The 13,140-nt window shown below is 37.2% G+C and overlaps 1 protein-coding gene and 1 pseudogene across 1 annotated transcript in view; one reads left to right on the top strand and one right to left on the bottom strand.

Annotated features, from left to right (window-relative positions):
• Nucleotides 1-13,140, bottom strand: part of FAM120A (family with sequence similarity 120A) — a 103,768-nt gene that overhangs the window by 81,848 nt on the left and 8,780 nt on the right. The window contains exons 2-3 of the mRNA XM_006903845.3: nt 3,866-4,112; nt 749-831 (exon numbers count right to left, since the gene is read on the bottom strand). Coding sequence (XP_006903907.1) covers nt 749-831; nt 3,866-4,112 — 330 coding nt within the window. The remainder of the gene's footprint in view (nt 1-748; nt 832-3,865; nt 4,113-13,140) is intronic.
• On the top strand, nt 10,920-11,038 carry LOC112475400 (annotated as a pseudogene).

Genomic DNA, 13,140 nt, shown 5'->3' with positions numbered 1-13,140 from the left:
AACTGTGATCCTAACACTAACAGTAGAGAGAAGGCCACAGCCAATTTACCCACCAAAGAGAACTGGGAAAAATCACAAGAAACCACCCACATGTACAACTCCAAGCTTCCTAGTTGCTCATATCAATTCTACAATTGTGCTCACGTCAAAGCATAAACCTTCCCACTTTAGAAGATCAATTGAAGTGTGTCTTCTCAGGTGTTCATTACTTTCACAAACAGAAAGGGAAGAAAGATAAGAAAATAAACATTAAGTGTTAATAAGACAGTACAAGTGGACCATTACTCTAATGAACTCCATCATTTGAAAAGCATTAAAGCCTCAGACTTTTATAATTTTAGAAAATTCTTAAGACAGTTATAAAATTTATCAAAATATGCTAAAACATTGATCTAAGTAACAAATGACTATATTACCTGTTAAGAGATTAATATTTATAAGTAAGAAGACTAATATATAAAAACTTTAGCTGTAAAAATTTCCATCTATCTGGGTAACCAGCATGAAAAATTTCGCTAAGGGAATTTTTAAGGACGTTTATAATTTTCATAAAATATAGGTGTGGGAAACAAGATAAGGCAGGTTGCTTTTTAAGGCAGTACAGATCCTGAAATTAGGGAAAAGCAAGACATTGCTAACTTTGTGGCACAGTTCCTTCTACAATACAGGAACATTATTTATATTCATTAAAGTAGTAGCAAAATCAATAGGTAATGACTACGATTTTGGAAATAAAATGAATTTGTACCTTAAGTGAGGCTAGCGGGTGTTCTGGACCAAGTAAACTCCAATGAAAGGAAGCCAGGTCTTCATCAGGGAGAATGTGATTTCCTAGAATGCAAACACGCATACTGTAAAAGCCATCACCATGAGTGACACAGGGAAACTTAAAATGTTATAACTGCATGTTATAATCCATATATTACCTTTGTTTCTTTTAGATTTTGCAATATCACTTTTTAGGACCACTTCATTTGATAAACCACATAAAACTTCCACACAGAAACAATATTTCTTCACCTTCTAATATGAAGCAGCATGCAGCAGGCAGATTTCTTGCAGCTGCTTCAACTACAACTCGAATTCACAGTACACTTCCAACAGCATTCACACTGAGTATATTGCGTAACAACCTAAGCAACTTCCCAGTGCAAGAATAAGCTCAGCCTGATAATGCCAACTGGATACAAGTTCTTATTGGTTCACCAGACGACTGGACTCTGTGAACTAGTTTAACAGCAAAGGTGGAATCTGCAGTTATAAAATCTCTCTATGTAAGGTTATGTGACAATGACTGTTGCTTGTGACACGGATCAACACTCTTCTCCCATAATTTCCACCACCACCCTGTGGTCTGTGACAAAGAACAGACCACAACACAAGCAAGTAGTACCATGCAGCTGTGTCCCCTTTCATCAGGCTGTGCAACAAATGAGACAGTATTGAGTTGAGAAGCTACATTTTGAGGAAACACTTTCCTTTCACGGTGTTTGCTGCCTGCTATACTAAAATCTTCAGCATGTTAGTTATCGCGATGCAATTTAAAAGTGGTAATTTTCTAAGTAATTCTGTAATTTTTATATCATAATTTAATCACAACCATACGGAGAAGCTAATTCATTAATTGGTCATTAACAGAAAGCAAAACAAGGTGAGATCATTTGCAACATTCCTAATCATAATATTCTAAACACACGAACACATGATATAGAAGTACTGAATTGCCGTGATGTCCAGAAGAGCAGAGCTACACCCTAGCTGTCTAGTCACCGAGCTCTGCACTGTTTTCCTCTGTTCATGGGTTGCACAGAACCTTACTGTGAAGTATGAAGTGTCCGAGATTCTTTTTAAGCTTCTTTATGAAAAAATATTAAGCCAATTCCAACATCAGTAGTAGTCCGTTAAAACGCAGGTCAAAAACACTTTAAATGAATATTCCGCCCAACTTTTCCAAAACAAAACAACATATATAGCTAAAATTTCTATTACAAAAAGGAAAAGGAAAAGGAAAATAACCTTTCTCATTTGAGGACACTGAAACTTTTAAACGAAATCTAAAATAAGAATGCTCACCCAATTAAGAGTTTACCTATACCCTGCCTAAATTTTTTGAAGAAATTCCAAGCCCTAACTTAATTACTAAATTATCCAAAATGTCACTACCGATTGCTTTTCATTTATTTTAAAATTTCATAAAATAATTTAACTGTAAGAGTTATAAGTTGGCATTATCTCCCAAAAAATGTGTTCAATGTTTCTTAAATAAAAAAAAATCCTTCCACATCTCAAATCAGCTAAGGCACTCATAGTCTAAAAGCATACAATTTCCAGTTCATTAAAAGTCAATTAATATACCCAAGTCATTTTGTATAAGTTAAGTAAATGCGAAACTTTTTATGTAACCATCCACACAATCACTTTTAACATCAGTGGAAATACACTTTTATATTTCAATATCTGAAAATATTAAAGTATATTTAGAAAACTAGTTTTAATCCTCCAAATCCCAAGTTATAAGAGTTGCCTAAGAAGACAGACAGAAAACAACCAAGTACTAACTTAAAGACACACATTTGAGATTAGATCCAAATAAACAAAGACAATTTATGAAATCAGAATTTTGTTGACTGACTGGCAGTTATACAATTTGAAATGCTATCACCAAATAAGATATGAAAAACTGTGTCTTCTTCACAATAATTTCTAATTGTGTACAACTTTTTTGGACTGTTCATAAAAATCTAATAACTAGGAATTTCTAAAAATAACGCATAATATAATTCCCCTCTTAACACAACCAGATCGGGCTGCTACCCTCCATGGGATACAAACTAAGAGGGTACAATGTGATCTGACTTATCTGGAGACTACATACCTTTTAAAAAGAGCCTGTGTCCCCAACAGCCCTCCATCCCATCACTGCAGTTCACAGATTTTAATCATGGGAAGGCCTCCCTTAGACATGTTCACTTGTGTTGTGAACACAATTCTTACAAACTCTCAGCAAACTAGAGCTAGACATTAAAGTAGATAGAAACATACATACTGCAAGCATAAGACAGGGGTACTAACAGAAGACAAAAGAAAGATAATAAGTATAAAATGTAGACATAAAGTGATGGATGAATGCATTAACTATTGTAAAGTTATTTTTAAGCAAAAAAGTATATATACTTTATATTTTATATATATACACATATATACATATATATGTATATATATGTATATGTGTATATATATGTATATGTGTGTGTGTGTATATATGTGTGTGTATATATATATATATATATACACATATATAAAAAATATAAAACAAGATTTCATCCTCTCTAGGTATTCAACATAAGGAATTCCTCCGAGTTTTTAAAGATGTTTATATATTTACTTAAAGCGTAAGCATTGTAAATAAGGTAAGATAGTTTATTTTTGTTGCTTTTTTTTTAAAGTAGTGTCCCAAAAATGAGGGGAAAAATATGACAGTGTTAACTTCACAGCATATTTTCTTCTATAACAAACATAATTTATGCTAAAGATTTAAAAGTCTAATTTTCATAGTGGGGCTGTGTTAACATCTATGATGTTTAAAAATGTTATTTTCCCCAAACTCTAAGTGAATTTATTCATAAAATTAGTTTTTCAGCCCGGATAGCACAATACATAAACAAACACGTCAGAACAAAAGAAGCACGTTACCAGCAACACCAAAAATAATACTGAATAAGAAATGCTTCTGAGTAACCCTTTCTCTGGTTCTTTAAATTTAAGATATAATCCAAAACATTCCAGGCCTGAAACTTAAAATATCAGTATGTTCCTGGTACAGAACTTCTTTATACATGAGGCAGTACTCACAACACCCACCTACCTAATAGAGCAGCAAAGATAGGGAAGCGGTTTGGGTTCAGGTCCAGCTGCTTGGCCACCTCGTGCATCAGGTATTGGCTTGTGGTGAGACTTTTCCCATTCCGGCTCAGTTTTAGGGCATGGGCACTGAAATAGTAGGGGATGTTACACAGTGCGTAATCAGAGTCATACGCAACCAAGCCGTGGAAGCCGTTTTCTCTGCAGAAACCAATCACTTCTTGATGATGGTCCTCGATGCTCTGTGCAACCTGTGCAAGTGAAAAGGACACTTGGTCAGAGGCTAGGTACCATGGCAGCATGAGCTCAATGTGCAGACCTGTCTGTACAGAATCTGCAAACTTCAGATATGGAAAATACCCGAGCCAGTCAAAAGTGCCATAATAAAATGTGCAGCACATTGCTCCAATTGGAAATCATTCCTGGTCAGTAACATATGATCTTATCCAGATGGCAAATTAATTTTTGATTTCTTATCAAGTTCAAAGATCACCCTGCTTAAAAATATACAATGCCAAGAAAACAAAAAACAAAAAAACCCCAAAACAACAAAAAACAGTATTGTGGAGGAAAAGAGGGAGCAGAAAGAGACAGAACAGGAAAATAAAGAAATGTGAAGGAGAAAGAGAAAAGCCAGCCACTCTCAGTGAAACAAAAATAATGTCTTCGAAGTAGATCTATTATGTCAGATAGGTGAAATAATCAGAAGGATTTTTAAAAAATTAAAAGCCAAGTGTATCCATCCACTACTTACTATATAGCCTGAAGCATTCAGCATTTGGGAATAATAATAAGGCTGAATATATTTACCCCCACATAACTGTCACATGTTTATTCTATGCAATGGACCAGATCTGGTGGTACAGCACCAGGTTCAGGACCACCATGGAGAGTAGGTCTAAATTTACTGCCTTTTTAGTGATGAAAACTACAGCCAAAATCTCTTTACTTCTACTGGCTCTTTCACTGCGAAAGGTCACCCCACCTACTTGCAGTGTCCATGACATACTAAGAAGTAATGCCTAAGGAAAAGTAAAAGGCCCCTGGAACCCTTTCTGTTCCTAAACACATACCAAAAGGCATTGAAAATATTTTCCAAAAATATATAAAGTCAAAGAAAATCAATTCCTCTCCTGATGTTTATCAAATTCATTCATCCAACTAAAATCTGCAGGGTTTTTTTTGTTTCTATAATGAATAAGGTATTTTAGAAAACATAATTTTAAACTAAATCAGGTGATTCAGCTAACCATGGAAAATTAACCCTCCATAGAATCCTAAAGGTGAAAATTAAGTGCCCTTAAATGTAAATTTCTAGAACTACATGTCCAATGTGTGGTTATACTGAATTAAAATTAAATTACATTAAAAATTAAGTTTGAGTGTTCAGTGGTCACTGGATATCACTATGGAGTTACTCTCATTTCTCACTGACTCTCATAATTGAAGTGGTCACCAAATTTTGGTGGAAAGTTAGTTATAATGAAATCTTATTTACAGGCAAAGCAGACCCTGAAGATGCATATTTAAAAGAAAAATAATTTTCTGTATCCTCTAGATAAATATTTGACAAAAATATTTTAGTTGGTAAGAAAAAAATAAAACAACATGCAATTAGGGAACTAATGTTCTATTTCTTAGAATAGAAAAATGTTGTTTTATCCCTTAATCAAAAAATTGTACGTTCACTAAAATACAAAAGTACAGTTAAAAATAGGCTGGTTCCATCGTCTCACATTCTAGAAAGGATAACCTCCAAGTCCAAGCTCTCCACCTCAAATCACTACGTAGAACTTTATATTTACAGTACTATCTTAAAGCATTTTCAAATCACTAGCAATTCCTGGCTGTTTTACCAACATCTTTAATAGTAAGTCTGCACAGTCTCCTAAGAGGCCCTGAAATGAAAGGGTGTGAGCTACCACCCTCTCACTCCCACCCCTCCAAGGAGTTCTAGAAAAGACAGCATGGCCACTTGCTCCATACACCAGACATCCTGTGGAAGAGATGAGGTAGAATTAAATGCAAGAGATGAGTACTGTATACTCAATATTTACATTTTACAAGACAGTTTACTAACCCATTCTTCTAGGAAACTGAGGCTGAGAGCAGTTCAGAGATGACATGGCTCGTCTTCCCCGAACACCCACTGAGCAGTGTGCCTCATGGAATTATTACCACATTATCCTCACAACCACCCGGAGGCAAGAGAAGGGGCCAGCCCTGCTGAGATCACTCAGAAAGCAGTTCCATGGGGCAGAGCCAGGTACAAGGCCCAGAGGTGAGTGTGGTATGTGTGGAGCCCCACCCTGCTGACCCAGAGGAAAGCTGTAGGTGAAGGAGGCAGAGTAGGTAGGGATTGGTCTGACCTGGCAGAGTTTTAAGGAGGGCTGTTGTGTTGTAAAACAATAGGCAATATATTTCTAGAGTTGTAAAACGGTCATGCTCTCTGACCCAGTAATCTTACTCCAGGAAATAGAGCCTAAGAAACCAACACACCCAACAAAAAATGTTGGGAACATAAAAAAGTTTCAGGGTAGGCTCCTGTGGGGAACAAATGAGCTAACATTAAAGATCAGGGTAAATACAGCAGCTACATGCTGTTGTGGAGAAACTTGAGAAAAGCTTACAACAAAATACTAAACAAAACCATTTCAGAATACAATATCCAATACATATAGCCACGTAAAACTGTCTGTGGAACAAGACCGGAAGAGAAAAGGCAAAAAACACCATAGTTGCATCAGGTTGGTGCAATTATGCTTATAAAAGACTTTTTTAAAAGAAAAGAACTGAATGAAAAATTGAAGCAGCACTAGTATATACCATGCCTACATTGGCCAACTCTGTGCCACCACACTGGGGATAAATGGCCTGCCTTTCACACGCTCTTTTCTTGCCAGATGCCAAGGTGCAAAGCTCACTCTTCTGTGTATCAAGGGTTTAGCCTGGTGCTTGGCTCATGGTAAGCAAAGAAAAAATGAAATAGGGGTCCTATTTCAAGAGCCCTCAAAGAATCTTTAAACTACCTATAAAAATGAATAAGATATACTCTGTCCAGTAGAAGCCACCATCCAGTTGACACTTCCAGAGAGTCTTCATTTGCCTCTGGAGAGTGGAATATGCAGCACTCCACAATCATCTCCTTCCGTAGCCTGACACATAATTCCTTGTTCATTCAGAACATTTGGTTTCAGACTGGCATTAAAAAGTAAAGTGAATGAACTACTAATATTCACTACAACATTAATTTGCCAATGATTAACAATACCTTAAATCCTCCCCAAGGCTCACCCCACATTAAATAGTTGCCTGCTAGAATTAATTACCTAAAACAAAAAATAAAGGAACCACATCCATAAGCACAGACTTCAAACCTAAATTAAAGCAAAGTAAGGCACTCTGTGCCCTGGTCTTGCTTATCTTTCTTATCTCAGGCAACGGAGTGACAGTGATGGGGAGAACCAAAATGTCTAGGTTATGGTTCTGGCTTGATGCCTAACTTGCCCAGCTAACAATGTAAAATTGTAATTCTAATATTCTAATTCTAATATTCTTCCCTACCGTTAGAATCCATTATTCATGTTTTTATATGAGAAAAGGCAACATGGCATTAAAAACCACAAGTAACAGAGATACAATCCTTCCCAACAGGCAAACGAACAATGGAAGTGGGGTGCAGCAGTACTCAGGAGAAAAAAAGAAAACCACAAAAATCCTGAATGAAAGAGTTAAGAGCTAACAGTCTAGGTAGTGAACACATCATGACTGTCTTTGTCCAAACTCAGACAATTGTACATCTCGGGGAATGAACTTTAACGTAAACAAATTTCTTAAAAATCCACCAGGATGTCAGGAGTGCCAGGACAGAGTACAGACTGATAAATATATCAAACTGTCTGAACTAACCCCACTAAGCAGGGTGAAGGAGCTCCCTGAGGTGACTTTGGAAAACAATGTTTTAAGTGGAAGCCTGAGAACAGAGCCAGCACACAGACACTGAACTCTCCCTGGTCATCTTTCTCTCAGGGGTGCAGGTGAGCAATGCTGAGATCACTCACGTGTGTAAGATTGGAATAATTGAATGGTGGATGAGCTGGTGTCACCCTGTCAGAGAACGGGGTTACAAATGTGCAAAAGGAAGAGTCCAGCATGACCCTGTGGTGCTGCATTAGCCATGGAGAAGTCCATAAGAACTGGCATGTCAGTGACAACACAGACAGGCAGGCACAAAAATCATCAGAGGTAAGTGTGTACGCATTAGTTAGTTTACACGTGTACGTCTCTCAGCTGTCAGCCAAGAGCCTAGAAGCAGCAATACCCCAGAAGTGAGAACACCCAAAATCACATCTGGTTTCTAAATAACTTTCTCTACTAAAAGGGACCAAGGCCCTTGAGGAAAATAGGCAATGCCGGGACAGGGAAATTCAAGGTGAGCCCAGAGCATTTACTTTGTGGTGCCAGAAAGGAAGGCAGTGCTGGGTGTGTCAAAGGGATATATGAGCCCACCTAAAAGACACCCAATGGCCAAAGGTGGAACAATTTGTGCAACAAAATAAATTACACGTATTGAGTTATAAACCAAAGTACAAAATGAATACACGAACCTATACCGATATAAACAAATGATGAAATAAAGGGAGAAGACGACATAAATCTTCCCTAAAGAATTCAAATTAATAATGTAAAACCTCTTCTCAACCCCTGAATGTGGGTTGGACTGAATGATGGCTTCCAAGAACCAAACCAGCAAAGGAGACAACGGTCACATCATAGAACAGTGCCTGGCAAGATACCACCTTCACCAAGTCACCGGGGTCACAGTCAACCAAGTCCTGTTGACATCATGCACCCCATACTACAGTGTGATAAGACCTCTGTAGCATTCTTCCCAAATCATAAGAAAACATAGACTATCCTGAATTGGAGGCCAGCCTACAAAATACCTCTAAAGTGTCAAATCCTCCAAAGTGTCGAAGTCATCGGAGAGAAGCAGAGACTGACTATTCCATAACAGGGGAGACCTATGAGACAAGACATCTTTAGGCAACAGGGCACCTGGGATTGGGTCCTGAAGCCAAAAAGGATATGGATGGAAAACGGATGAAATCTGAATGAATTACATAATGTAGTTAATGGTACTGCACCAACACTAATTTCTCAATTTTGATAATTACACCTGCTCCCGGTATGCTAACATCCATAGAAGCTGAGTGAAGAATATTCGAGAACTCTCTGAACCATCTTTGCAAACTTTTCTATAAACCTAAAATTATTCCAAAGAACTTTATTTTCAAAAGAAAAAAGTCAGTAGTTTATAAGACACCACCTGAAAGACAGCTTTGGCCACTAGATGAATGGGCAATGTCTCCGATAGCCTTTTATAGAAAACACAATTCTCCCTGGACAATCCGACTGAGAAAGGTAGGCCTCCCACAGATAGGACTAGGTTAACCATACACCTGTGAATGAATGAATAAAGTCCAACAACCAAGAGTCAAAGAGCTTGATAAAGAGTTGGGTACAAAAGACTGGTTAGGGTGAAAAGACTTGATGCACAGTTTGGGTGGAGATAGAAAAAATGTCTGGATTGCATCAAAATTTTAAAAATTAAAAAATAATTTTTAATTATTTAATTAAAAATACAAATGGAAAGTAGAGGTTAAATTTCGGTAAGCAGGGTCTGACAGGGCATCAGCTGTTCTTTTTCCTTCCAGTGTGTCTTTTCTTCTGGTCTGAATGCCTTTCACTCCCATTTCCCATCTCATGTCTAATCTATGATCTGTGTTCTGTTTCTCCAATTCTTTGGCTTTCCAGTTCTTAGAGCTTGAACTGGGCACGACATAGTGAAATTGGTTTGTCTAATTTTTAATTCTAATTTTAGAAGTGAGAAAAACTATTAAATACAATGTTGGAAATATTATTTCAATTTGAACTCTCAAAAAATATAAAGCAAGCTAAAAAATTAAACCCCGAGGCTTATCTACTTATAGGTGTTAATAGAAGTGGGTAAAGCCTCCCACCCACAGAGGGAGCCAGACTCAAAATCATGTGTGGCCTCCTTACAGAAAACCTCAGGCTAGTAACCAGAGACCACTCATCAATTTAAAGGCACGAGGCCATAATTTATTTTTCCTGTGGCTGCCATCACAACGTATCAAAATGCAGCTTCAGATCAAGGAGGTGAAATCCTATAGCTCCTGCATGCAGAGCATGGAACACTGCTCTTGCCACATGCTGCAAGAATTACGACCAGACCGGGAACCACCAAACACCTTGCTTCCCATCTCCACCCATCCTTTCACAAGAAATATGGTGGAAGCAGTCAGCAATGAAGAGCTTAAGTAGCTGGCAAAATGCCCCATTTTGGGTCCCAATGAAGTATTTTGCATTAGCTGGAGATAATTTTATGCTACTATATATTTGCCACAGAATCCTAGGTAAATCTTTTTATCTTAATAGTTTTAAGTTTCATCATTAAAAAGGCAGATACATCAAAACTTTTATTTTTACAAGGAATAATGACTTAAAAATCCTCAAGCTTACTTTGCAAGTGTAATAATTATTTATTAAGCAGCTATGGGGACAGTCCCATAAGAATAAAAAGGTAAGATGGTTACTTACTCCTAATCTCCAGTGAAGAGGCACTTGTACAATGAGGTTTTTGTCTCTGGCACCAGGTTGGTGAACTCCACTGCCTATTTTAATACTTTCTGTACTTCCATGTCTTCATCTGCAAAAATAATAGTATTCCCCTGCCTCATAGGGTAGCTGTGATGATTAAATAAGTTACTACATGTAAACAGCTCAGAATCATTCATAAATACAAAGCGCTCAATAAATGTCAGCTACTATTTATTTTTAAGTAAGCTATGTGAAAAAAGATCTGCTTCATACTCTTCATGCAGGACCTGAAACACTATCCGTTGTCATAAATAGATTTTACGACACAAAGAAAAAAAATACTATATGTGGTTTTTCTTTAGGATAATTTTATACCAGCTAAGGGAATAATATGACACATCAGCCAGCTACCAGATTTAAAAGATGGAAGTCAAGTCTACGGTCATGCCACTCTGCATGTGCCTGACCTCGTCAGATCTCAGAAGCTAAGCAGGGTCGGGCCTGGTTAGTACTTGGATGGAAGACCACCTAGGAATACCAGGTGCTGTTGGCATTAAAAAAAATAATAAAATAAAATAAAAAATAAAAGATATGTCAACCTGAACACAAGAGGATATGAGTTGACCTAAATTCTTTGGTTTTTAAGAAAAAAAATCAGGCTTTTACCTTTATCCAGCTGAACTGTACTCACTGGATATTAAGTGGGTACAACTTAGACTATTCACTCCCTAGTCAAGTCCAACAGAAGCATGAAATAAGAAAAGTCATCTCTAACTTGGTATACAATGTTTATTGTGGTTGCTTACTTTAAAAGGGCAATTTAAATGTTATGACCTATATTAGCTATGTCTGTAAAAGAAAATCTCTTCCCCTCAGGAAATCTGAAATCATAGCTAAGTTATAAGAAATGGTTGCAGTGCTCTTAAAAGCAAGGAAAAATAACTTCTTTTAAAATAAGGGAGTGATACAAGATCCTCAGCTTCATTAATCATAAAAGAAATGTAAATCAAAACCACAATGTGATACCCTTTCACACCTATTAGGATAGCTGCTGTAAAACAACAACAACAACAAAATAAGCAAGTACTGAGGATGTGGAGAAGTGGGACCCTCACACATTGCTGTAAAATGGTGCAGCTGCCATGGAAAATAGTGTGGTGCTTCTTCAAAAAACTAAACAGAATTATATGACCCAGCAATTCCATTTCTGGATATATACCCAAAAGAAATGAAAGAAGGAGCTCAAACAACACCATTTTGCAACACCATTTTCATAGGAATATTATTCACAATAGCCAAAAGGTGGAAGTAACACAAGTATACATTGACAGATGAATGGATTAAAAAAAATGTAGTCTATACATTCAACAGAATGTTATCTCGCCTTGAAAAGGTAGGAAAATCTGACACATGCTACCAATGGATGCACCTTGAAGACATTATACTAAGTGAAACAAGCCAGTCACAAAAGACAAACACTGTGTGATTCCACTTATGTGAAGGACCTAGACTTGTCGAATTCCTAGAAACAGAAGGTAGAATGATGGGTGCCAGGGTCTAGGGGAGGAGGAATGGAGAGTTAGTTTTTAATGAGCACAGAGTTTCAGTTTGGTAAGATGCTTAAGTTCTGGAGATGGATGGTGGTAATGGTTGTACAACACTGTGCATTTACTTCATTTCCACTTAACTGTATACCTAACAATGGTTAAAATAGTAAAATTTTTGTTATGTATAAATTAAAAAAATAAAAATTTATAATCATGAAAAGCATGGCACCCAGTCTCCCCATCTTCTCAGGAATCCTAGGCACTTGGCTCCCTGATGTAACATCTAACTTGTCAAAGACAGAAGTTTTATTTTCCCTTTGGATAATGACATTGGTATGCATGTAATGGATTGTATCTGCCAAGCTATATAAAAGGGTGAGATATTTTTCTTTGCAATGTCTTTAGCAGATTGCCTGTAATGTGATTGTAGTCTGGTTCAATACTTATTCAATAATAAAATTTTTATCCTCTCTGCTAAAAAAATAAATAAGACAGTAGATGTCATAAAAGAAATGAAAACTAAATTTTATAAACTTTAAAAGAACATATAAAATGATAAAAGTAGAAGGAAACACCAACATTATTTGTATTCAATGTCTACTTATCCTACTATATTAATTTCCTAGTAACTCAGCTAACTCCTGGCAATATCATTCTTTCCCCCGCCCCTCTTTAATTCTGCACCCCCCTCTTCCATCCCTGACCTATGGATGTTGCCGTTTCCCCTTAAGAACTGGATCTCTGAAGGCAGGGCATCTCCTCCCTCCCGCTTGCAGTGTGCACCAGGGGCCTGGCACACCCGGGGCCAGGCACACCTAGGGGGCCTGGTGCACCCAGGGTATGGTTCATGGCTCCAGCTGGGGCACGAACCCAGGACCTTCTGCGTGTAAAGCAGACGTGCTAACCACTACACTATGGAGCCACCTTAATATCATTCTTGTTAAAAATCTAATTCTAAAATACATTAAAATTTAAGTTTCAGAATTTAGGAACATGAATTTCAGACTGATACAATTTATTTCAAGATTGTGACACTTGCAAACTCTTTAAATTATTTTCTGGCTCGTATAGGTGCAGGTGATTGAAAAACCACAGTGCCTGTGCTCAT

This window comes from Pteropus alecto, unplaced genomic scaffold (assembly GCF_000325575.1).
Source record: "Pteropus alecto unplaced genomic scaffold, ASM32557v1 scaffold260, whole genome shotgun sequence".
Classification (NCBI taxonomy): domain Eukaryota; kingdom Metazoa; phylum Chordata; class Mammalia; order Chiroptera; family Pteropodidae; genus Pteropus; species Pteropus alecto.
The sequence above is the reverse complement of the archived record's forward strand: the minus strand, read 5'-3'. Positions and strand labels throughout refer to the sequence as shown.